The following is a 26,672-nucleotide window of genomic DNA, read 5'->3' as shown; positions in this document are numbered from 1 at the left end:
GAATTGCCCAGATGGGGTTAGCAGGAGTGACTCCTTAGAGGAACAAAGTGCTGGTCCTTGTAGGGTGAGACCCTGGGGTGTAGATCCAGCTCTTCCCTGGCTGATCCTAGCACACAGAACACTGCCAACCTGACTGTGCCCCTGGGAACCTTCAGGGTACCTCATTCTCTTCATCAGAGGCAGGCCCTCTGGGGTCATAGTGCCACCCGCCCCCCCACTCTGGTTCCAGGGGGCACCTTCTCTCTGAGAAAGCCTGCTTGCTGTCTTGGCAGGGCCTGCATCCCCCCACTTACAGTGTGCTAAAGATCTGTTTACTTGTGTGCCTCCATGGCTGGACTGTGGGCCTTGGAGAGAGAAGACTAGGGGCATCCTGCGCTCCAAGCCTACTGGGGCCAGTCTTAGGATGAAGGTCGGAGAAGGCTGCAGGATGGAGTTTAGGGAGGCCTGCGCCAATGCCGAACAGGGCAATGCCAAAATTGGCCGTTCTCCGAAGTGGGCTCACGGTTAACGGAGAGAAGGGCTGCGGGTAAACCTCCACCGGGGCAATAATTATGCACATTTACTAAGCCCTGGGAGGAATGGTAGTCACGTGGCTCCCGAGGGCGGCGCCCTCAGCTTTCCGATGGAGTTAACTCTAATCACAGAAGGCTTTCTGGAGGAGGCGAAATTTTTATGGCGGTCGATTGTGGTTTTCTCTGAACAGTGAGGGTGCGCTTAGCACTCTAGGGACCAGCTAGCTCCCGAGGTGAGCTTTTTGCCAGGGAGCAAGCCAGGGTTGGGGGAAGGGCCTGGGGGGCTGGAGTCGCGGGGTCAGGCTGGGCTTGGGTTCTCCGACCTGCCCTTGCGCTGTCTTTGATGACTGGACGCGCCGCGGCCGCGCTAGGCCGGCGCTGCGGGGCCCCGGGCGCTGGGAGCAGGCCTCGAGGGCCCAGGCGCCCGAGAGCAGAGCACCCCAGGCCGGAGATGAGGCCAGCAGGCTTGGCGGGGCCAGCCGGCGGTCCGCCCTCCCAGCGCAGTTCCGCCGGGGTCCCGATGCTCGGCCTGCAGGGGCGAGGCGCGCGCTCCCCGGGGAGCAGGGCTGCGGAGCAGGCGGCCTGCGGCGGGCGGCTGTGGCGGCACGAGAGGGCCATCTGCCTGGGTGCCGAGAACTGCAGCGTCCGCGGTGCGAGGCGCGGCCCCTCCGGGCCCCCTCTCCGCGTCCCCTGCCCCGCGCGCACGCACCTCCCGATGCCCGCCCGCGCCCGCGGCCCGAGTCCCGGTGCCAGGCCCAGACCCAGACTAGGCGCGGGAGGCGGTGCAGGGATTAGTGGACCCCTCCCCCAGCGCTCCCCTCGCCCCGCCCGAGGCAGCGAGGACCCCTGGGCCCGGGGGTGGTGAGGGAGCTTCGTCCCGGCGGTGCCCGGGCTGGGGACTCGGCCTCTCTGGGCGGGGGCCGCACGGCGGCAGGCCGAGGTGCGGGCGCGCTGTCAGGCGGCTGCCCGGCTCGGGTGCGGGGGTGGGCTCAGCGCGGGGGTCGCCGGGCCTCATCCCCCCGCCGAAGCCACGGCCGGGCGGGCAGTGCCCGCGCGGGTAACCCGACCCGACCCGGCTCCCGGTAGCCGCTCACCCCGCACGGCCGGGCAGGGGGGAGGGAGAGGGATGGGGGGAGGGGGAAGGGAAGGGGTGGTGGGTGAGGGGCTGTGGGGACCGCAGGGCCGAGTCCCCGGCCTGCCTGCGCTGCTCTAAGGCGGCTGCCTGCGGGGCCCGGGACGAGCCAGCCCCCTGCCTCGCGGGCGTCGGGCCTGCGGCAGGAGGGAGCCCTGGGGCTGCACAGGCTTGGCTCGGGGAGGCAGACCCGAGCTGCTGCCTCCATTTTGTTTCCTGCTCAGCTTGGTCTGTGGTGGTGGTGGTGTGGGTTTGGGGTGCGGCCGGGCAGGGGGTTCACCTGCGGCCGCGCCTGCTCGGGGCCTGAGGCCTCGAAGACCCCAGCCCAAGCCCCCAGGTGAGCCCCGCGGTAGGAGGGGGACTGCCTTCGCCTCGGGTCGAGCCGAGCGGGCTGAGGGCAGGTGCCCAGTGGATGGGGAGCCCGGGCTGTAACCTAAGATGGAGGCCGGGACTGACGCGGCCCCGAGCGGGGCTGGCGGGGCGGTCGGACAGGCCTCAGCCGGGCCAGGTGCCGCCGGGGTTGGGGCTCCAGACGGTTAGGGTGCTGGAACCGTGTGCAGCCCGGGGCCGGCGTAGCGCCCCGAGGTAGGCGAGGGGATCGGAGTGCCACCCACGACGCCCGCAGGCCCGGACACTCCGGGGAGGCGCGCGAGGCCCCTGGGGAGCCCGCCTCAGGCCCCGCCCGGGCAGCCGGGCGGCCCGTAGGCCCGGGCAGCGATCGGGCGCGCAGGGGGAGGGGAGGGGGCGGCAGCGGCGGCTCCGCTGATTGGGCGGCGCGCTCACGAGCCCGACTTCACCCGCCCTGAACCCCGAAGAGTGAGGCGAGGGAGTGCGCGCGCAGTGGGGGAAGGGGTGCGCGCGCACTCGGGGCCCCAGCCGCACGCGGGCCGGCGCGAAGCGCTCGGTCGCACGCGCCGCCGCGGGGGCGCGCGCGGTGGGGGTGTGAGGAGGAGGAGGCGGCGGCGGAATAGGCCGGGGCAGGTCGCGCTTGCTGCCTTCTCCCCTGAAGAGAGACGCGGGGGGAGGGGGGTGCGGCGAGCGGCTCCGCTCTCTCCCCACCGCTCCGCGCGCGCCCCAGTGTAATGAGGGTCACCCCCTCCCCCCTGCCGGCCCGGGAGGGGGCGCGGGGCACGGTAACTAGTGAGCTGGGGTGGGCGGCGGGCGGGCGCGAGAAGGAGGGAGGAGGCGGCCGGGCGGGGAAGATGGTGGTGGCCGTGAGGTGAGGGGCGCGGGGGAGGGCCGGGCGCGGCGCGGGGTTGGTGGCCGGCGGCGTTGCAGCCGCGGGCCCCCTCCCCCTCCATCACTACCAGCCGGGCTCGGGCCTAGCCGGCCGGGCCGCCGCGAACTTCCTCCCGGCGCGGCCCGTGGCCCGCCGGCCTCCCGCGCGCACCTCGGCCTCCGCCTCCCCTCAGGTAGCCGGCTGGGGGGCGCGGGGCCGGCTGCCCTCCCGCAGCAAACTTTGCTTGCTGCTGAATATTGATAAGCGAGATCGGCTCAGCCAGGAGGTGCTGCCGCGGCTGCGGGAAGGAGCGCGGCCCGGGCAGGCGGCGGCGGCGTCGGCAGCAGCCATGTTTGTCAAGCTGTAGCAGCTGCTGTTGCCCTGACTCGGCTTCGGCGTTGCCTCCGTTTCTCCCTCTGCCGCGTCCCGGCCTCCGGGCCCCGCAGCCGTGGACTGAGCAGGCCTGCAGTCAGGAAGGCGAGCTTCGGGTGCAGCCACTTCGGCCTACTCGCCTGCGGCCTGTGCACGGCCGCTGCAAAGGCTCCGGCGCCGGCTGGGCGCAGAGTGCAGCGCTATTGTGACCGCTGCGCCCGAGCGAGCCAGGAAGGAGGGGGTAACCTTTTTGTGCAGCGTCCGGGAGCCCCCCTCGGACCCCAGAGCTCCCTCCCTTGGGGAGATCCGGCCACTGGACCCCCAGCGGGGGAGGGGGAGGACGATTGTCGTTTGAGATTTGGGAATTTCTACTGCCAAAGGGATTTTAATTTTAGTTCAGCCCAACTGTCCACCAGTCTGCAGTGCAGGAAAAAGGGACGGGCTGTTTCCATGTGGCAAGACCTGCCCAGCTCTGGGAAGATGGAGTTTGCGGAGGCTCACCGAGGCCATTTTTCCATCGTCAGCTGGGGAACTTTTTCCACCCATGGAAGTGCAGCAGAAAGGCATCGAGGCCACTAGGCCTTGACAAGTGGCTGCCATTTTGAAGATAAGAATCAAGTGGCCTATTAACTCAGATTAATCGCTGTGTTTTTGGATTCCAGGTTGATGCTGGCCCAGGATGGATCAGACCTGTGAACTACCTAGAAGAAATTGTCTGCTGCCCTTTTCCAATCCAGTGAATTTAGATGCCCCTGAAGACAAGGACAGCCCTTTCGGTAATGGTCAATCCAATTTTTCTGAGCCACTTAATGGGTGTACTATGCAGTTATCGACTGCCAGTGGAACATCCCAAAATGCTTATGGACAAGATTCTCCATCTTGTTACATTCCACTGCGGAGACTACAGGATTTGGCCTCCATGATCAATGTAGAGTATTTAAATGGGTCTACTGATGGATCAGAATCCTTTCAAGACCCTGAAAAAAGTGATTCAAGAGCTCAGTCGCCAATTGTTTGCACTTCCTTGAGTCCTGGTGGTCCAACAGCACTTGCTATGAAACAGGAACCCTCTTGTAATAACTCCCCTGAACTCCAGGTAAAAGTAACAAAGACTATCAAGAATGGCTTTCTGCACTTTGAAAATTTTACTTGTGTGGACGATGCAGATGTAGATTCTGAAATGGACCCAGAACAGCCAGTCGCAGAGGATGAGAGTATAGAGGAGATCTTTGAGGAAACTCAGACCAATGCCACCTGCAATTATGAGCCTAAATCAGAGAATGGTGTAGACGTGGCCATGGGAAATGAACAAGACAGCACACCAGAGAGTAGACACGGTGCAGTCAAACCGCCATTCTTGCCATTAGCTCCTCAAACTGAAACACAGAAAAATAAGCAAAGAAATGAAGTGGACGGCAGCAATGAAAAAGCAGCCCTTCTCCCAGCCCCCTTTTCACTAGGAGATACAAACATTACCATAGAAGAGCAATTAAACTCAATAAATTTATCTTTTCAGGATGATCCAGACTCCAGTACCAGTACATTAGGAAACATGCTAGAATTACCTGGAACTTCATCATCATCTACTTCACAGGAATTGCCATTTGTAAGCAGTTTTTGGTACAACTTAAATATATACATGAATGTATATATACAGGCAACTTAAAGCAAAACTTAGAACTAATTGGTTTTTGGTTGCTTATCAGTTCACAGCTGAAAGCCTATTTCTATTGATAAGGTTTTTGGGGAAATTTTACTTTGATTTTTAAATTTATCTCTCTTGTATGAGTTTGGTTCTTCTCAGATTTTCCCAATTAACTCTCCATTGAGGACTGGCTAAGAGTTAAACTTCTAAGGGCATTTGATTGAGTTCAGACTTAATTTTTCAAGATGGAGGTACACATTTGTTTAGCTTTTTTTTAAAGTGGGCTTTGGCTTGCTGACATCATGAGTGAACCAGTTAATTACCTGGACTCTTGTTTCCACATAAGTCGTGGCTTATGTTTTTAGTTGATGGAGTGACTTTTGCTGCAGATTGAAGTGCATTTTGGGCACAAATTGTAAGTAGCTAAGATGAGAAAGCCTTGGACATCAGTCAAAATTTAAATTAGGCTAATTTTTCTGAACTGCCTGTTGTGAAGGTACAGCATCCTATGCTTGAGATGATTGCCGTCATCAGAGTAGGCTCTTGAACTTTTTCTAGTTTTTAATTTTGAAGTGTGTGTGTATGTGTGGTATGTGTGTATGTGTATAGAAATGGAAAAAAATCTAATTTGAGTTGTTAACTCAGTAGTGCAGTGTACCATTGTTAGAGGGTGGCAAATGGTAAAGTTCTTTTTTATTTGATCTTATGCAAAGTTTCTTGACTGTCTCTAGTTAGCTAAATCATCAGTTGACTTCTCTTAGCCTCAGTTTCATCACCTTCAAAATCTGAAACTACTTGATTGTTAAAAGGTTCCTTTCAGCTTTAAATATTTGATTCTGTTTCTGCTTAGACACATTGTCATGGTCACCTGTAATGCCACCGAAGAGGACTTTTTTCCCCCAACAAGTGCCTCTGAAATACTATGTAGAGATTTAATCAGAAAAAATTTTATGGTATGTGGTGATCATTTTGAGTGCATTAAACATTCACTTTACCATTTAGTCCTGCTGTTCTTCAAAGTTACAGAGTGAGAATATGGGTGTGTCGCTTTTGTTTCTGTTGATTCATATATTAAATATGCTTTAGTACTTCTTGCTTTCTTAGCTTGGCAATTGCAGATTTTAAAAATTTGTTTTGGTAGTTTTCTTGAGTCTGTTGTCCTAGAATATTTTTTAGGGTGGATACACTGTTGGGAACCTATTAGCAGCTCAGACAAATCCGTTTTCTTGGGTTCACATCGAAATTTACTTTACATATATATAGTTTTGCCTTTGTATTCACATAAAAACTTAGATCTGATGGTGGTGATAGATGTTTCTCTAGAAGCATACAAATGGAAGTATAAATCTGTCTGGTTCTCATCAGAGAGATGTCAGTGGAGTATTGGTTCTATTAAAAACAATTGAAAATATTGGAGCCTGTAGACAGTATGTTATGCATCTAAAATGGGAGTTAGCAAACTTGTATAAATTTTTTTTTCCAGGCAGAAAATCTAAATTGCTCAAAGACTTGATGGGCTTGAAGAAGCAAGTATCTGTAATTTATTCTTTTAGGACTTCAGTTCAAGGTTGTGGTTGAAATCTATTGCTTTGATTTTCACTTTTGATATTTTTTAACTGAGGATTTTAAAAAAGTGAAGTCAGTCTCAGAATGCAAATTTAGTTGAACAATATAGCTTGGGAAAGGTATAATTAAAAATAATTCCTATGTAGCCGTACCCTATTGACATATTCAGACTATTCACAGTTGGTTCATTGATGCGGCAGGTATAGAGCACTTACTCTGTGCTCATAGGTCCTATGCTCAGGGCTAGAAATTTTAGAAAATCCTTGGCAAATGCTATTTGTCCTATTCTCTGTGTCATATTGTGATAGAATAAGATTCTCTTGGTGAGAGTAAGGGTAGTTATGGGGGTTGTAAACTCCCTGTCTGGAATTAGAGGAAGACACACAATTTAAGATCATATTGTCTGTTGTTTTGTGTATCTATCTATATACGCAGGCTGTTTGCCTCCTGTCATGAATGAGCATCCTCTTCGGTTTACCCGCGTGTTCTTCAGTTATTTTCTCTGTGTACAATGATGGGAAATGATTGTCATTATAGTTAGTAATCCTGACCTGGTGCTTTTATACTTAATTCTGTTGATACTCTGATTCCTGACAGTGTACATATACAGTGTACAGTACTTTGTACATGGGAGGTGCTTGATGAAATCTTGAAGGAAGGTTGGTCCCCAGAGCTCCAAGTTTAACTATGAGGCCATAACTTACTGTTTATTGAGTGCTTTGGTCTGTATTGTCTCATTTTGTCTTCATAGCTTTCTAGTAAGAAGAGATGTCGTAGAAGACATAGGTCAACCTTCAAGACACTTGAGATTTTTGGAGACAAGACTGAAACCCTTGAAATCATAGAAGTATCGAATACTCGTGGTTTTCTTCAGTATCTTCTGAAGGTCTCTGACACTCTTGCCTGGGCCTGAAGTAACTCCTGTTTTCTTACTAGGCTGATTTGCAGCAGTTGTTTGTTTTCTACTCTTCCTCACTTAGATGTTTTACGGAGCATTTATTCTATGGCGGTATTCGTGAATTAGGGGATCCTCAACGTTCTTAGGATGTAGCTAGCTCCAGGATGGTCTGACGTACATATTATGCTGGTGATCCTCTTTATCTAAAAAGAAGACCACTAAAAATGAATCCACTTAAAACGAGGACTAAAATTTCATAAGTAAATAGGAAAAGGTTTATTTAGCATTTTATATTGAAAAGTAAAATTAAGCATTATGAAAATAAGTTTTTTAAAGCTTTATCAAAATTTTGGTTGTGATGGCAGCTATTTGTTACAATAAGCCAAGAGTCAAATAAGTTTTAAAAAATTTTGTCCAGTGAAGTTGTACAATAAGGAGATGACATACTTTATTTTGCTTCACTTTCTCATCATGTCATAAGGTGGATAAATTTTTGTAAAAATGTTTAAAGACATAATTAGTTTTAGTAAGGTTTTCTTTTTAAAAATGTCCACTATGGAAAATTTTAAGCATATGCCAAAGAAGAGAGAATAGTAGAAATCCCCATGTACTCCTTACCTAGCTTCAAGAATTACTGATATTTTGCCAATCTTGTTTTATCTGTCCTCCCTTCATTATGTCATTCACTAACATTTCTTAATCCTTTGCTGTTCATCATATCACACTTTGAAGCTCCTGTCCTATTATTGTCAGCTGTCACTTGTTTACTTGTTGACCTAGATCATCTTTTTCTTGCGTGTAATTGGAGTAGTTCTTCCGTATTATTTACATTGACTTTAAGAAACACAGCATCTGTTTGCCAGATTTGTTTGCAGTTTTTACCTTGTAATCGGTTTGCACTGTAATACTAATTAGTGCTTCATTAGGTGGAGATAGACACTATATTGTCTATGGGATGGATGTTTGAATAGAGACTTGTTTTTTGCCATTGAAAAATAGATATTTTGGTGTTATAACGGTTTATCCCCCTTACCCCTGTACAATCTTGGGGATTCAGAAAATACTCACAAACCACCCCCTGTATGGGGGTGCTTGAATGTTTAAGTGGTTAAGGAGTTGAGTGGAGAGATGATTGAAACCTAGAGCAGTCAAGGCTTCAAGGAAGAAGTGGGACTTGAATTGGCCTTGACTGGGTTGGGTTTGGTTTGGTTAGGTTTAGAAGGGAACTTTGGATGTGGAGAATTAAATGAACATAGTATTTTCAGAAGGTACTTCTTGGGGATAGGGTGGGTAGAATGACTATAGTCAGGTAATGGGGCCTAGAAATCCAGACTGTGGCATTTGGTGTTGATGTGATAGAAACTGGGAACCAGTGAGGGATTTTAGCTAATAGGTGATATGAAATCTGTGTTGGGAAAACTTTGGCTGAGGGAGAGTAGAGGCAATGTTAGGATCTAGGAGTCTGTTGCAGTACTAATTAAAACTTAGACTTGAGGGGCCGGCTGGTGGTGGAAGCGGTTAAGTGCGCGCGCTCCGCTGCGGCGGCCCGGGGTTCACCGGTTCAGATCCCGGGTGCGCATCTATGCACTGCTTGGCAAGCCATGCTGTGGTGGCGTCCCATATAAAGTGGAGGAAGATGGGCATGGATGTTAGCCCAGGGCCAGTCTTCCTCAGCAAAAAAAGGAGGATTGGCAGATGTTAGCACGGGGCTGATCTCCTCCCAAAAAAAAAAAAAAAAAAACCTATTAAAATTTAGACTCGAGCAGTCAGTAGTAGAAAGAAAGAGGGTAGGGGCCGGCCTGGTGGCTTAGCGGTTAAGTGCGCGTGCTCCGCTACTGGCACCCCGGGTTCGGATCAGGGGCGTGCCAATGCACCGCTTCTCTGGCCATGCTGAGGCCGTGTCCCACATACAGCAACTAGAAGGATGTGCAACTATGACATACAACTATCTATTGGGGCTTTGGGGAAAAAAAAGGAAGAGGATTGGCAATAGATGTTAGCTCAGAGTCGGTCTTCCTCAGAAAAAGAGGAGGATTAGCATGGATGTTAGCTCAGGGCTGATCTTCCTCACAAAAAAAAAAAAAGAGGGTAAATCCAAAAGATTATTTCCGAGGAAGGAAATCAGCAGCCCTTCTGGGGTTGCCTGGATTTGAGGTATGAAGGAGAGAGATGAGTGCAGATGATGTCCAAGGCTTGTTATGTTGGTGCCTGAGAAGAAATGATTCCTCAGGGATTCTCTCCTCATCATCCCAGCAGTTCTCTACTCTCTCCTTTCCTCTCTGAGAAGAAAATTGATCCTATCTCCACACCCTTCGGGTTCTGCTTTCTATCCAACTCCTTCCTTGCTAGAGGACCTTGTTTTATTCATTACTCTTTCTTCTTGCCCTCTGGGATCTTTATTCTCTACCTCTCCACTGCATCACTTTTTCTGCCTAAAAACAGGGTGACATCTTCCTATTCTAAAGGAGTCTTCATTGGGGCCGGCCTGGTGGCATAGCTGTTAAGTTCACACCCTCCGCTTTGGCGCCCCGGGGGTTTGCAGGTTTGGATCCTGGGCGTGGACCGATGCACTGCTTTTCAAGCCATGCTGTGGTGGCATCCCATATAAAGTAGAGGAGGATGGGCACGGAAGTTAGCCCAGGGCCAGTCTTCCTCTGCAAAAAGAGGAAGATTGGCAGCGGATGTTAGCTCAGTGCTAATCTTCCTCACAAAAAAAAAAAAAAGAATCTTGCTCTATTCTGTAACCCCTCCAGTTATCTGTCTCCTTTACCGGTGAATTTCTTGAAAGAGTTGTCTCCTTTGTTTATCTCTCATTAAAGCTCTATGGATTGGCTTCTGTATTCACCACTCTGCAAAAACTGTTCTTTCATAGGTCACAAATGACACCTCCATACTTATCCTACTAGATTTGCAGCCTTTTGATCACCACTCCTTTCAACAGTCCTTTTTTGACTGCTTATTCTCGTCCCCTTTGCTTCATTCTCTGCAGTCTTAACCACTTTCACTGATTCACTTTACTGCTACTCTCTTGTATGAAAAGTCTCTTGACCTGACTTCTGAGCTTTGGACCAAGAAATTTAATTGCCAACCAAACTTCTCTTCTACCTGTATCGTATTCATTTTTGAACCTATCTCTTTTTCCTCCCTCCCTCTCCCCGTCCATCCTCTCTCCCTCCCTCCTCCCCTCCCTCCCTTCTTTCTTTCTTTTCTTCTTCTTCTTCTTCTTCTTCTTTTTTTTTTTTGCTGAGGAAGATTAGCCCTGAGCTAGCATCTGTTGCCAGTCTTCCTCTTTTTGTGCTTGAGGAAGATTGTCCCTGAGCTAACATCTGTCTGTGCCAGTCTTCCTCTGCTTTATGTGTGGGTCGCTGCCACACCGTGGCTGGTGAGTGGTATAGGTCCATGCCCAGGATTGGAACCCATGAACCTGGGCCACCAAAGCAGAGTGCACTGAACTTAAACCACTACACCACAGGGCCGGCCCCTGAACCTCTCTCTTTTATTGCCAAACATGAGTTTCTTTCTGTGTTAATGATGGCATTATCCTCCTGTTCATATCAAGGCTGGAAACCTTGAAGTCACTTATTCATTTATATGATCAAAACACATCTGAGTGCCTCCTCTGTGTCAGGCACTGCTAGTATTAAAAAAAGGAAAGACAGACTCTATGTTTTTAAGGAACTTTACTGTGTGGAGGAGACAAGTGTAAACAATGACCACACAGAATACTAAGTGGTCTGGTACAGATGCAGTGCTGTGGGAGTGTGGAGGAAGGCATGCTTGGAGTAATCAAGAAGAACTTCACAGGGGGCTTATATATAATTTGAGGAAAGACATGCCAGTAAGTAAGAAGGAATAGCATATGCAAGTGGCAAGAAATTCTTTGATAGGAATCTGGGAGGAGTGGGATTGTCAGGAGATAAAGTATAAAGATGGGCCTTATATGCCATCCTATAGAGTTGAATTATTCTAATGCTATTTCTTTCTTTCTTTTTTTAATAATTTTATTTATTTATTTCCCCCCCAAAGCTCCGGTAGATAGTTGTATGTCATAGCTGCACATCCTTCTAGTTGCTGTATGTGGGACACGGCCTCAGCATGGCCGGAGAAGCGGTGCCTCGGTGCGCGCCCAGGATCTGAACCCCAGGCCGCCAGCAGCGGAGCGCGCGCACCTAACCGCTGAGCCACGGGGCCGGCCCTCTAGTGCTATTTCTACATTATACAGATTCCTCCAGTCTTTTTTGTTTCTTCATTCCTGTTTTACTATGAAGTCTTTTTTTTTTTTTTTAAACGTTTTCTTTTTTTTTTTTTTTTTGTGAGGAAGATCAGCCCTGAGCTAACATCCATGCCAGTCCTCTTTTTCCTGAGGAAGACCGGCCCTGAGCTAACATCTATTACCAATCCTCCTCCTTTTTTTCCCTTTTTCTCCCCAAGGCCCCAGTAGATAGTTGTAGGTCATAGTTGCACTTCCTTCTAGTTGCTGTATGTGGGACGCTGCCTCAGCATGGCCGGACAAGCTGTGCGTCGGTGCGCGCCCCAGATCCGAACCCAGGCCGCCCGTAGTGGAGCGCGCGCACTTAACCACTAAGCCACGGGGCCGGCCCCTATGAAGTCTTTATCACTGGTCTTCATATAGTTTTTCTCCCCAGCCTGTCTTACACAAAGTTACCTCTGACCTCCAAAATGAGAACTACTAGGTCTCTGGTTAAAGCTTTACCTTCAGTGCTTCAGTCGTCTCCCTATTTGTCTAACAAATAAAGCCCAAATTCAGTGTCCTCTTTGATAGGACCGCATCCTGACCTATCAAATCTCATATGCTATACCCATGGCACCCTGGGTTCAGCCAAACTGAACTGTTTGTGGTGCCTTGCTCCATATTCTCCCCTGGCTTATGCCTTTCTGCTCCTTATCTGATTCGTCTTTGCATCTTAACAGTGTGTAGCATGGTACTTTCTTTGTAGTAGACACGCATATTTTTATTGAGTGCAAGAATGAATGGTGCTATTACAGAGATACAAGTTGGGGAGAGGAGTATATTTTAGGTAGGAAGGTGATGAGTGAACTGTCAGCTTTCATCCTCAATGTACCAAATTTCAAAACTTCAGAGGTTTTTTTGACTTCATCTCCTCGTGCACTCAATTTCTGAGGCCTTTGAATTTGAGCTCCCTAATACCTCAAGCATTCTTTTTTCTTTCCATTCTCACTTTTGATCTCTTAATTAAGAATATTAAATCATAATTGTTTTAAGATGAACAGATCTCTTGAGTGTGTACTGTGCTACCTGTTTATTTGGAGAAGTCCCTTTAATTTCTCTGAGGCCCAGTTCCTCATTTCTAAATTGGGGCTAGTACCTTTCTTGCAGGGTTGTTTGAGAGGATGCAACAAGATAACTTATATGAAGCAGCTGGCACTGTAAGCGATGCCTATTATTATTATATGTCAAGAGCCAAATGCACGTTTGAACGGGTTGTGAATTTTGAGAAATGTATTTTTGCTTTTTTCTCTATTCTCCAAACTGTTCTTGCTTAATTGGTAAGATAAGGACATTAACTATTTCTCTTTTTGTTTAATAATCAAGAGAATTTGATCCATATTTTTGTTTGGTAATCAGGAGAATTTAATTTGTGCAGTAGAATCAGTATCTTTCTGTACCACAACTATTAAGTAGTGTAACTTTATTACATTATTGCTTTTTGCTGGTTGTCCTTTGTCATGGATGTAAATGTTTCATTTCCACCCCCTGGTTTTCAGGGGAGCCTGTTGAAAGGAGACCCCACCTCTTTTGTGGTGGTGGGTTTGGTTTTTATTGAGCAGTCATTTCTGAAACTTTTTTAATGATCTCAAATGTAGCCTTTTGAAGAAATTGCTATGAATCTTTTCAGTTAGAAAAGTAATAAATATTCATGGTAAAAAAAAAAAGGCATACTTAGGGCCGGCCCCGTGGCTTAGCAGTTAAGTGTGCACGCTTTGCTACTGGTGGCCCTGGTTCGGGTCCGATCCCTGGCGCGCACCGACACACTGCTTCTCCGGCCATGCTGAGGCCGCGTCCCACATACAGCAACTAGAAGGATGTGCAAATATAACATACAACTGTCTACTGGGGCTTTGGGGAAAAAAAGGAGGAGGATTGGCAATAGATGTTAGCTCAGAGCCGGTATTCCTCAGCAAAAAGAGGAGGATTAGCATGAATGTTAGCTCAGGGCTGATCTTCCTCACAAAAAAAAAAAAAAAAGGCATACTTAAAAATGGAACGTAAAAATTTCTTTATTTCTGTCACCCTTCATATACTCCGTCATTTTCACTCTTAATATTCTATTAGAATTTTCTTTGTATATATATACCTTTTTAAATCTTTTGCTAACACAGGTGGCCTGATGTACATGTTATTGACTACCTCAGTTAATATTTAAGGACATCTTTTCATATGAGCATGTAGATAGATCTCTGTTCTTTTTGTTAATTATTGAAATTTTTATTAAGACAAATGTAGATTGACATACAATTGTAGGAAATAATACAGAGAGATCACTTGTGTATTTTGCCTCATTTTGCAATGGTAATATTTTGCAAAAATGTCTGATACCGCAACCAGGATATTGACATTGATTTAATCCATCAGTCTGATTCAGGTGTCCCCAGTTTTACTTGTACTCATTTGTGTGTACTCATTTTTGTTTTTCGTGTTTTTTTTTTTTTAAAGAAAATTCTGTATTTCTATAAGGACATATTCTAGATGTCCCCAGTTTTACTTGTACTCATTTGTGCGTGTGTATTAAGTTCTCTACATTTTTATCACCTGTGTAGGTTTCTACAGGCACCACCACAGTCAAGATACTGAACGTTCCAACACCACCAGGTCTCTCCTGTGGCCCTTTTATACCACACGCATCTCCTTCCTGGCAGCTCCTCTTCCAACCTTTGCCAACCACTAATCTGTCCTTTGTTTTTAAAATTTTGTCGTTACAAAAATGTCTGTATAAATGGAATCATACAGTATGCAGCCTTTTGGAATTGGGATTTTTTCACTTAGTGTAATTCCCTGGAGATTTATCAAAGTTATTGAATATATCAGTATTTTATTCCTTTATATTAGTAAGTAGTATTCCATGGTACATATATACCACAGTTTGTTTAACCATTCACCTGTTGAAGGATATCTGGGCCTATTCTAGCTTTTGGCTGTTAGAAGTAAAGTGCTATGAACATTCATGTACAGGTTTTTGTGTGAACATAAGTTTTCGTTTCTCTGGGATAAATGCCCAAGAGTACAATTGTTGAATCATATCATAATGGCATATTTACTTTTATAAGAAACTGCCAAACTGATTTCCAGAGTGACTGTACTACTTACATTCTCAGCAGCAGTATATGAGTGATCCAGTTTCCCTGCATCTTTGCCATCATTTGGTGTTGTCACTATTTTTATTTAGCCATTTTGATAGTTATATAATGATGTCTCATTATGGTTTTAATTTGCATTTCCCTGATAGCTGATGTTGAACATCTTTTCATGTGCTTATTTGCCATCTGTATATTCTCTTTGGTGAAATATATTCATGTTTTTTGCCCATTTTCTAATTGGATTGTTTGTTTTTACTGTTGAGTTTTTTATATATTTTAGATGATCTACATTCTTCATAATGGCTGTATACAAACCATAATTTTTAAATATTGCTTCCACTTTTAGATAATTTGAGAACTAATAAAATCATACATATTTGTAGTTTCCCTTTATAAATTGGAACAGATGTTAGTGTTTGTTGCGGTTATTAGGTGAAATTACTTTATTAAGGCTTCTGAAGTTCTTTTCACATCTCTAGTGACCTTATATAAAATACCATAATACTCTGTTAAAGATTGCTAGAAGGATAAAATCCATTTTGGAGAATGAACAATTATATTTATACATTTGATTAAATTAAAAATAATTACTGGTTATATGATATCCCCTTATATACCAGGAAGAGTCTGAAGGTAGTCTTTCTTTATAAATTATGAGGGTATATTCCCCTTGTCATCTCTAATTTCTCTTGATGCTGTAATTAGAGCTGTTGGGGATCCCTGGTGAGAGCAAGCAATGTGCAAGTTATACCTGAACCCAGTAAAAATAACAGACATCAATGCCATGCTAATTGTCATTGGAATTTTACGTCCAAAGGCATTTCTTTAACATTGCAGGTTCCATGGACAGTATGTTGAATCTATTTTTTTAATTAGTATGTCAAGAAACAGCACTTCCACCATGCTGTGATCTGTAAAGAATTGCAGAACAGTTGAGAGGTAATACACTTCTACATTTCAAGTGCTTTTTTTAACATAGTAGAGCTTTGGTGGAGAAGTGTTATAGTGCAGGTAATTAAACCACTGAAATTAGTTTTTTGGTGGAGTAGATATTAGAGTTGTAAGTAAAGTCTTGATAGGTCTTATTAATTTCATAGTAATGTCTGTGGAATTATTTCCTAAAGATAAACTGCTGATAGTGGAATTATCAGGGCAGTAGGTTAAATTTTTTTTGTCTCTTGGCATACCTACTTCTGCATGGTTTTCCAAAAGGATTGTACCATTTTCACAGTTCTAAATAGTGTGTAAGTCTAGCATTTGCTTCGCTGATAGCAAAGCCAACTTTTGATAGCATTGCTGTTTTAAGTTTTTTTCTTTATTAAATGGGTGCATAATACTACCACAAGACTGATTTAATTAATACAACTTTATTGTTGAAAATGATTTTTGTTTGTTTACTGTTTATATTTTTCCTATGACCTTTGTGTTTATATCCTTTTGGATTTTGGTGTTTTATAGCTATTATCCTTATATCTTACTGGCTATAAATATTTCTTCTCAATCTGTTTTTCATTTTAGTTAATGATGTTCTCTAGTTTTACAGCCCAAGTTTCAATTTTCATATAGCCAGATCAGTGTTTTACAGAATTTCTTTCATTGATTCAAAGCTTGCTGTGTTTCTATATATTTGATAAACCAGCTTTACAGACTTATAAACATTTAAAGAAATCATATCTGCTACAATCCTATTGATTTAATGGGATTTTATTGTACTATCTGGCACTTTGCTGATGATAATTTTTATAGGTTTTTAATAGCCTTTTTGAAAACATAAATTCTTAGAGCTGTGGAAGGGATGTTTCCCTCTGTATTAGTTATCTATTCTGCCTAACAAATTACCGTCAAATTTAGTAGCCGATAACAATAAACATTTATCTCACATAGGGTTAGGAGTCAGGGAGTGGCTTAGTTGGGTGTTCTGGCTCAGAGTCTCTCATGATACTGCAAGCAAGATGTTGGCCAGGGCTACAGTTATCTGAAGGCTGGCTGTAAGATCCGTGTCCAAGATGGCACACTCATATGGCTGCTGGCTGTTTGTAGGAGGCATCAGTTCCTTGCCATCTGAGCCTCTCTGTAGGGTTGCTCACAGTATGCAGCTGGCTTCCCCCAGAGTGAGTGATCCAAGAGAGAAGGAGAAACCAAACGGAGATCCAAGGAGATACAGTGTGGGAGAGGCATACACAAGGGCGTGAATACCATGAGGTGGGGATCATTGGGGGCCATCTGGGAGGCTGATTACCACACCCACCCAACAAGAAATGAATAGTTTTAATTAAAGGAGAAAGCTTAAGTGTACAGAATAGACAGTGATTAACCACTTTTTACTTTTAAGATGAGCTAATGGACCTTGTTTTTTCAAACTGAATTTTTGAATAGGTATATGATTGAATAGGTATATGATATAATATAGAAAGGTAACCAGTGAAGGGCCCTTGTACTTTGCTCAGTTAACACCTTCAATTCCTGTGGCCCCTCCAACCTTTTTAATGACAAATGTAGCATATTGTGCACATTTAATCTTGCTTTTTTTAAAAATAATTTTATTTATTTTTTTTTCCCCCAAAGCCCCAGTAGATAGTTGTATGTCATAGCTGCACATCCTTCTAGTTGCTGTATGTGGGACGTGGCCTCAGCATGGCCAGAGAAGTGGTGCATCGGTGCGCGCCCGGGATCCGAACCCGGGCTGCCAGCAGCGGAGTGCGTGCACTTAACCGCTAAGCCACGGGGCCGGCCCTAATCTTGCTTTTCATGTAATATATTGTTGAGATCTTGCCATTTTAAAATATAATTTTCTCATTCTATTTTTCACCTGTATAGTATTCTATTGGATGAATATATGGACATTTTCAATTCAAATACTCTCTTGCTGAAAGTGAACATCCAGACACACAAGCAGTTTTGAAAGTATGCAAATACATCTGTAGGATAAATCTCTATAACTAGAATTGTAAAAGTTAAATATGTTTATAATTTTCAAAGGTATTGCCAAGTTCCCCATTAAGAGTGGGGAGTGTTTACACTCCCAATCAGCAATATATGAATGTGCCTATTTCAGTGGGGATTCTCTCTTTATTTAGTGTTTATTTATTTATTTTTGCTGGGGAAGATTAGCCCTGAGCTAATATCTGTGCCAGTCTTCCTCTATTTTGTATGTAGGTCGCCACCATAGCATGGCTGATGAGTGGTGCAGGTCCGTGCCTGGGATCTGAACCTGTGAACCGGCGCTGCTAAAGCGGGGCACGCCGAACTTAACCTCTACGCCACGGGGCCAGCCCCTAGTTTTTATTTTTAATTGTGGTAAAATACACATAGCATAAAATTGACCATCCTAACCATTTTTAAGTGTGCAGTTCAGTAGTGTTAAGTATACAGGTTTCCCCCACTATCTGAAAGTAGAGCATTCCTGTGAAACCTTTCCCAAGCCAAAATGGCATAAAGCAAAGAAGAAATTACCATTTAATTTACGTGGGAAAATTTTTTTTTTCCTTGCTGAGGAAGATTTTCCCTGAGCTAATGTCTGTTGCCAGTCTTCCTCTTCTTTTTGCTAGAGGAAGATTAGCCCTGAGCTAATATCTGTGCCAATATTCCTCTATTTTTTTTGTATGTGGGACACCTCCACAGCATGACTGGTGAGTGGAATAGGTTGGCACCCAGGATCCCAACCTGCGAACCCAGCTGCCTAAGCAGAGCGTGCAGAACTTTAAACACTTGGCCACGGGGCTGGGCCTGGGAAAAATTTTTGAGTGTTCCCAGACCCAAAAAATAGCCTACCAAATCATACCAAATAACACATAAAACCTAAAATAACACTAACATATAGTAAAAGCAGGAATGATATGATGAATACACAGCCTGTATAAAATAGAAATAGCGTATAGTAGTTCCCCTTTATCCGCAGAGGGAAATGTTCTAAGACCCTGAGTGGATGCCTGAAACCAAGGATAGTACGGAACCTTATATATGCTATGTTTTTTCCTATACGTATGTATCTATGATAAAGTTTAATTTATAAGTTAGGCTCAGTAAGAGATTAACAACAATAATAATAAAATATAACAGTTATGACAATATACTGTAATAAAAGTTACTGTAAATCTTAACAACCCCAGCGTGCAATTTTTTTCTTTCCTTATTAAGTCAAGATCTTTCACCTTTTTACTTGAAGCACTTACTGGCTTCTTTTTTTTTTTTTTTGGTGAGGAAGATTAGCCCTGAGCTAATATCTGTTGCCAGTCTTCCTTTTTTCGCTGAGGAAGATTGGCCCTCAGCTAACATCTGTGCCCATCTTGCTCTCATTTTTATATGTGGGATGCTGCCACAGCATGGCTTGATGAGTGGTGCACAGGCCGTTGCCTGGGATCTGAACCTGTGAACCCTGGGCCGCCGAAGTGGAACACGCAAACTTAACCACTATGCCACTGGGCCGACCCCTGCCGGCTTCTCTTTGACGTATCTGAATTGCCGGCATCACTGCTCTTTTGCTTTGGGGCCATTATTAAGTAAAATAAGGGTTACTTGAACACGAGCACTGTGATACCACGCCAGTTGAGAGGGCTACCAAGTGACTAATGAGTGGGTAGCATATACTGTGTGGATAAGCTGGACAAAAGGATGATTCACGTCTGGGGTGGACGGAGTGGGATGGCAGTAGATTTCATCACGCTATTCAGAATGGTGTGCAATTTAGAACTTATGAATTGTTTATTTTTGGAATTTTCCATTTAATATTTTCAGACTGCGGTTGACTGAGGATAACTGAAAGTGCAGAAAGTGAAACGGCGGATAAGGGGGGACCACTATGTGTGTGGTACAGTTTCACTTACTAGAATTGGGAAGACAGTGGGCACACTGGAAGTCTGAGAGGTGGTGATGATGATCATGGTGTGTTAGGCTGAGTTGTTGAAGATTGGAGTGATGGGAGGTACAGGAGTCTTGGGGTGTAGGAGAGAGGAAGAGGGTCATCTGGTACCATCTCATTGTCGCCTGAGTACATCAGGACAAGCAGGTCAGCCTGCCTTGATGTTGAAGATCAAGATTTCTGGTCTGCTGTGGCTGATGTGGGAGGCATGAAATGCGACAGTATGCTTGACTGCTTAGCCTCTATAATGGCTCTTTGCAAAACAGACGCCAAATGCTATTTTCAAGTTTCACCTTTTTTCGTAAAAGTGAAAATCCTTCAGGTTTCTTTCTCTTAGTGAAAACAGGTACTAATGTAGGTCTTTTGTAAAAGCAGGGTGGCGTGAAGCGAACTTTTGGATAGCAGGGAAAACCTGTATTCACATTTTTGTGCCACCATTCTCCAGAACTCTTTCCATCTTGGAAAACTGAAACTCTACCCATTAAGCAACTTCCTACTTCTCCCTCCTCCCAGCTTATATAATTAACAATTTTAAAAAGCATAGTAACTGCATTTTAAAAATCAAGATATAATTCACATATTGTAAAATTCACCCTCTTAAAGGGTACAACTCAGTGGCTTTAGTGTATTTACAGAGTTGAACACCCAAAACCACTGTCTAATTCAAGAAGATTTTATCACCCCGAAAGAAACCCTGTAGCCAGCAGTCACTCCTTGTTCTCCCCTCCTCCAGTCTCTGGCAACTACTAATTTACTTTCTGTCTCTATAGATTTTTCTATTCTAGATATTTCATATAAATGGAATCATATCATCTGTGGCCTTTTGTGTCTCACTTCTTTCATTTAGCATAATATTTTCAGATTTATCCACGTTGTAGCATGTGTAAGTTCTTAATTCCATTTTAAAGATTATTTATTTATTTATTTATTTATTTATTTATATTTATTTTGTTTTCCCCCAAAGCCCCAGTAGATAGTGTATGTCGTAGCTGCACATCCTTCTAGTTGCTGTATGTGGGATGCGGCCTCAGCATAGCCAGAGAAGCAGTGCGTCGGTGCGCGCCGGGGGTCCGAACCCCGGGCCGCCAGCAGCGGAGCGCGCTCACTTAACCGCTAAGCCACGGGGCCGGCCCCTTAATTCCATTTTATTGCCAAATAATATTGCATTGTGTCGATATACCGCAGTTTGTTTATCCATTTGTCAGTTGATGGACATTTTGTTTCCACTTTTTTGGCTGTTATGAACATTTGTGTACTGGTTTTTTGTGTGAATATATGTTTTCATTTCTGTTGGGTATATTCCTAGGAGTGGTATTGCTGGGTCATATAGTGACTCTATGTTGAACATTTTGAGGAACTGCCAAACTGCACAATGACTGGACTTTTACAATCCCACTATCGATGTATGAGGGTTCTAATTTCTTTATATTTTTGCCAACACTTGTTGTTTTTTATTTTAGCCATCATAGTGAGTGTTAAGTGTTATCTCATTGTGGTTTATTTATTTATTTATTTATTTATTTCCCCCAAAGCCCCAGTAGATAGTTGTATGTCATAGCTGCACATCCTTCTAGTTGCTGTACGTGGGACTCGGCCTCAGCATGGCTGGAGAAGCAGTGCGTTGGTACGCGCCCGGGCTCCGAACCCCGGCCACCAGCAGCGGAGCGCATGCACTTAACCGCTAAGCCACAGGGCCGGCCCTCTCATTGTGGTTTTGATTTACATTTCCCTGATGACTAATGATGTTGAGCATCTTTTCTTGTGCTTATTGACGATTTGTATAGCTTCTTTGGAGAGTCTATGTCAATCCTTTGCCTACTTTTAAAAAATTGAGTTATCTTTTTGTTGAGTTGTAATAATTCCTTATATATCCTGGATATAAGTCCCTTATCAGATATAATTTGCAAATATTTTCTCCCATTCTGTGGGGTTTTTCATTTTCTTCACGGTATTGTTGAAGTGCAAAGGTTTTTAATTTTGATGAAGTCCAATTTATCTGTTTTTTTTTTCTTCACTTGTTCCTTTGGTGTTATGTCTGAGAAACCATTGCCTAATTCAAGATCAGGAAGATTTACTCCTATGTTTTCTCCTAAAAGTTATATTTTTAGCTCTTACATTTGGGTCTTTGATCCATTTTGAATTTTCATATATGGTGTGAGGTAGGTTCTCAACTTCTTTTGCATGTGGGTATCCATTTGGCCCAGCACCATTTGTTGAAAGACTATTCTTTCCCTGTTAAATGGTCTTGGCACTCTTGTTGAAAACACATAGAGATTTATTTCTGGACTCTCAATTCTATTCTTCCATTGATCTATATGTCTATCCTTACGCCAGTGCCACACATTTTTATTTATTTATTTATTTTAATTTCTATTTATTTATTTTTTTTCCCCCAAAGCCCCAGTAGATAGTTGTATGTCATAGCTGCACAGCCTTCTAGTTGCTGTATGTGGGACGCGGCCTCAGCATGGCCGGAGAAGCGGTGCGTCGGTGCGCGCCTGGGATCCAAACCCGGGCCGCCAGCAGTAGAGCGCGTGCACTTAACTGCTAAGCCACGGGCCGGCCACTGCCACACATTTTTAATTGATGTAGCTTTGTAGTGAGTTTTGAAATCAGGAAGTATGAGTCCTCTCTTTCATTTTCAAGATTGTTTAGGATATTCTGGGTCCCCTGCATTTTCATACAAGTTTTAGGATCAGCTTGTCAGTTTCTGCACAAAAGGGAACTGAAATTTTGATAGAAATTGTGTTGAATCTGTAGATCATTTTGGGTCTTATCATCATCTTGATAATATTATCTCAAATCTGTGAACATGGGATATCTTTCCATTTATTTAGGTCTTCTTTAATATCTTTCAATGGTGTTTTGTAGTTTTCAGCATATAAAAAGTCTTGCACTCCTATTGATTGATTGATTGTTGAGGAAGATTGGCCCTGAGCTAACATCTGTGCCAATCTACCTCTATTTTGTATGTGGGACCACCGCCACAGCGTGGCTTGATGAGCAGTGCATAGGTCTGTGCCCAGGATCCAAATCTGGGAACCCTGGGCTGCCAAAGTGGAGTGCGTGAAACTTAACCGCTACGCCACCGGGCCGGCCCCTTGCATTCCTTTTTAAACATTTATTCCTAAGTATTTTATTTTTTTGATGCTAGTGTAAATGGAATTGCTAATTTTATTTTTGGATGGTTCATTGTTAGTATATAGAAATACAATGGGTTTTGTATGTTGATCTTGTATCTTGTAATCTTGCTGAACTCATTTATTAGTTTTAATAGTTTTAAAAATTTTGTAGGAATTTTTTGTATACAAGGTCATGTCATATGTAAATAGAGATGGTTTACTTTTTCCTTTCTAATCCTAATGCTTTATTAATGTTTCTTGCCTGATTATCCTGGATAGAACCTCCAGTATGATGTTGAATAGAAATGGCAAGAGTGGACATCCTTCTCTTGTTACTGATCCTAGAGGGAACGCATTCAGTTGTTTACCATTAAGTATGATTTTTTTGAGTTTTTTGTATATGCCTTTTATCAGACTGAGGAAGGTCCTTTCTATTCCTAGTTTGTTGAATGTTTTTATCATGAAAGAGTGTCAGCATTTGTCAAATGTTTTTCCTTTTATTGAGATGATCATATGTTTTTTCCCTCCCTTCGTTACTTTAATATGGTATATTACCTTGATTGATCTTTTTGGTATTTTGAACCAGCTTTGCATTCCTGGGATAAATTTTGCTTGTTCATGGTATATAATATTTTTTTGTGTTGCTGCATTTGGGTTGCTAGTATTTTCTAGAAGATTTTTCCATCTTCATGCATAAGGGATACCAGTTTGTAGTTTTCTTTTGATGTCTTAGTCTGTTTTTGTTATCAGTGTAATACTCTCCTAATAGAATGAGTTTCACTTCATTTTTTTAGGTGATTATTTTTAGGAGTTACTTTCTGAGTTTTCAATTAAAAGTGACTTTACCAAGAACATTTTATTATAGTTTTACATTTTGAAAATTGCCAGCATTAACTGAGACGGTACATGTATTCATTCATTCATTCATTCATTCATCACTCAGTTATTTTTTATGTGCCAGGCATTTGTAAGGCGGAAATGTGGTAGAAGTTGGGGTAGGGCACCGTGTGCTAGGCCGAGAGGAATATGATTTAGGATTCCAAGGATTGAAATAGCTGCTGCTTTGGGAGAATAAGGAGTTCACTACGCCATGATTAGGCTGGGAGAGTGGAGCAGGAAGGGATGGTATTGGAGGATGTAGTCAGGTCTAGGTATTTCCCTAAAGTCTCCCATTTTTTATTTATGTGATTGAAATTATATTTTTTTCTACTTGGATTGTAAACTTTGATTTTTGAATCTGTTATTAATCTGTTTGTTAATTTTGGTTGCTACTCACTAGGAAAAAAACATAGATTAAATCTCATTAAAAGTTATGACAGGGGCTGGCCTCGTGGCTTAGCGGTTAAGTGCACGTGCTCCGCTACTGGTGGCCTTGATTCGGATCTGGGCGTGCACCGATGCACCGCTCGTCCAGCCATGCTGAGGTGGCGTCCCACATACGGCAACTAGAAGGATGTGCAACTATGACATACACCTATCTACTGGGGTTTTGGGGAGAAAAAAGGTGGAGAACTGGCAATAGATGTTAGCTCCGGGCCGGTCTTCCTCAGCAAAAAGAGGAGGATTCGCATGGATGTTAGCTCAGGGCTGATCTTCCTCACACACAAAAAAAGTTATGACAGTCTTTAAACTGTTACTGAGGTTTTGTTAACCAGACTGAAAGTCATTACAGTTTTTAAAAAAGTAATAGCATTTGTAAATATTGTATTTAACTTTATTATGTTTTGTCTGTACTTTTCTATAGTAAATGTGAAGTAATTTAGTTAACTTCCCTCCCAGTTGACATATAATGACAAAGCAATAAAGATGAATGAAGTGTCTTATATAGAAAGGCAGCTTGGGGTTGTAGAAAGAATGTGGGCTTTGGAGTTTGACAGATCTCCATTTGAGACCAGACTTGACTCCTGTGTTTGCCTTTGACAAGTGACCTCTCAACCTCTGTTTCTTAATCTATAAGATGTTTTGAAAATTAACTCCTAGCACAGTGCATAGTACATGGTGGGTATTTGCTGCTATTGTTAATTATCATTGTTAACATATAATGAGTACCATATGCTGGGCAACCAGGCTCTGTACTAAGCACTTAATAAGTATTATCTCATTTAATCCTCAGAACAACCCCACATAAATTGCCAGGTAAAGCCATTATTTTGGGTTTACACATTAGGAGATGGACGCTTCGAGAGATTAAGTGGTTTCCCAAGTGATGGTGGTGGTATTCTAGCTGAGGCTATCTGGCTTCAGAGCATTTTGTCTCTGCTATGCTGCCTCACCTGTTGCAAAGGACTTAAGGCACTGTTCATTACATAATGTATTTTTAGTAAATGTATGGGAGGTTAAAATGAGAGGCAGAAATTTGATTATTAATTTTTCTCAAGTCTGCACATCAATTTGGCCTAAAAACGTGAATAGAAAGACAAGTGACATCTGCAAATCTTTCCCTGTACTTCAAAGTGAAATGTTAACTTCTGTCTAGTCTGAGGATTTATTTCTGTCTGACTTTTTCTTTTTTGTTTCGTGAGGAAGATTGTCCCTGAGCTAACATCTGTGCCCATCTTCCTCTATTTTGTATGTGGGACGCTGCCACAGCGTGGCTTGACAAGCAGTGTGTAGGTCCGTGCATGGGATCCGAACCAGTGAACCCCGGCTGCCAAGGCAGAGCACGTGAACTTAACCACTATGCCACTGTGCCGACCCCTCTGACTTTTGAGTTATGTCTGTTTACTAATAACCATAATATAAGTGTAACTATGAAGTAATGAAATGTGCTTTCAGTTTATCATAACCAGATATGAATGTTCTATTTTTTTTTTTTTTTGTGAGGAAGATGAGCCCTGAGCTAACATCCAATGCCAATCCTCCTCTTTTTGCCGACGAAGATTGGCCCTGGGCTAACATCCGTGCCCATCTTTCTCTACTTTATATGGGATGCCGCCACAGCATGGCTTGACAAGCGGTGCATCTGTGTGCACCTGGGATCCGAACTCTTGGGCCGCGGAAGCGGAGGGCGTGTACTTAACTGCTACGCCACAGGGCTGGCCCCTGGATGTTCTATTTAAAAAATAGTTACTTAGGAAGCTAGATGCTTAACTTTTTCTTTTCATTGAAGTAAAATTTAAATAACCTAAAATTCACCATTTTAACCATTTTAAAGTGTGTAATTCAGTGGCATTTCTTATATTTACAATGTTGTGCAACTATTACCACTATCTAATTCCAGAACATTTCATCACCTCAAAAAGAAACTCCTTATCCATTAAGCATCACTCCCCATTCTCCCTTGCCCTCAACCCCTGGCTACCACTAATCTTCTTTTTGTCTTTATGGATATACATATACTGGACATTTTCATATAAATATGATCAAAATTTGTGGCCTATTGTTTCTGGCTTCTTAACATCATGTTTTCAAGGTTCATCCATATTGAAGTATGTGTTAGTACTTCATTCTTTCCTGTGGCTGAATAATGTTCCATGGTGTAGATATATCACATTTTGTTTATCCATTCATCAGTTGATGGACATTTGGTGTGTTTCCACTTTTTGGCTATGATGAGTGATGCTGTTGTGAATAGTTGTGTACAAGTTTTTATTTGAATACCTGTTTTTAAATCTCTTGGATATGTACCCAGGAAAAGAATATCTGGGCCATATGGTAGTTTTGTTGAACTTTTGTTTCCTGTTTTATTTTTTTTGTTGAGGTATGATTGACATACAAAAAAGCTGTACATATTTAATGTATACATCTTGATGAATTTGAAGATGAATATACACCCATGAAACTATCACCACATATAATGCCATATACTTAATCATAACCTCTAGAAGTTTCCTCTCTCCTTTTTTTTTTGTTAAAAACATTAAACATAAAATTTACCCTCAACACATTTTTAAGTATATAATACAGTATTGTTAACTATATGCATTATGCTGTACAGTAGATCTCTAGGACTTTTCTTGCATGAGTGAAACTGTATACCCTTTGACTAACACATCTCTGATTCCTCCTCC

General features: G+C 43.5%; 1 protein-coding gene across 10 annotated transcripts in view; it reads left to right on the top strand.

The window, feature by feature from the left end:
• The first annotated feature begins 615 nt into the window (after nt 1–615).
• Nucleotides 616–26,672, top strand: part of NSD1 (nuclear receptor binding SET domain protein 1) — a 164,797-nt gene continuing 138,740 nt past the window's right edge. Inside the window, exons 1-4 of one of the 10 annotated variants that reach the window (XM_087429327.1) lie at nt 616–745; nt 3,898–4,011; nt 4,752–4,841; nt 7,198–7,332. In XM_087429327.1, coding sequence (XP_087285453.1) covers nt 3,982–4,011; nt 4,752–4,841; nt 7,198–7,332 — 255 coding nt within the window. In that variant the 5' untranslated portion in view covers nt 616–745; nt 3,898–3,981. Of the gene's footprint in view, nt 746–1,772; nt 1,982–2,640; nt 2,778–3,033; nt 3,057–3,897; nt 4,842–7,197; nt 7,333–26,672 lie in introns of those variants that run through there. The other 9 variants (XM_087429330.1, XM_087429329.1, XM_087429331.1 and 6 more) reach the window with 9 other exon arrangements.

This window comes from Ceratotherium simum, chromosome 4, assembly GCF_057802395.1.
Source record: "Ceratotherium simum simum isolate JZ-2026a chromosome 4, ASM5780239v1, whole genome shotgun sequence".
Taxonomy (NCBI): domain Eukaryota; kingdom Metazoa; phylum Chordata; class Mammalia; order Perissodactyla; family Rhinocerotidae; genus Ceratotherium; species Ceratotherium simum.
This window is presented reverse-complemented; position numbering and strand designations above follow the sequence as displayed.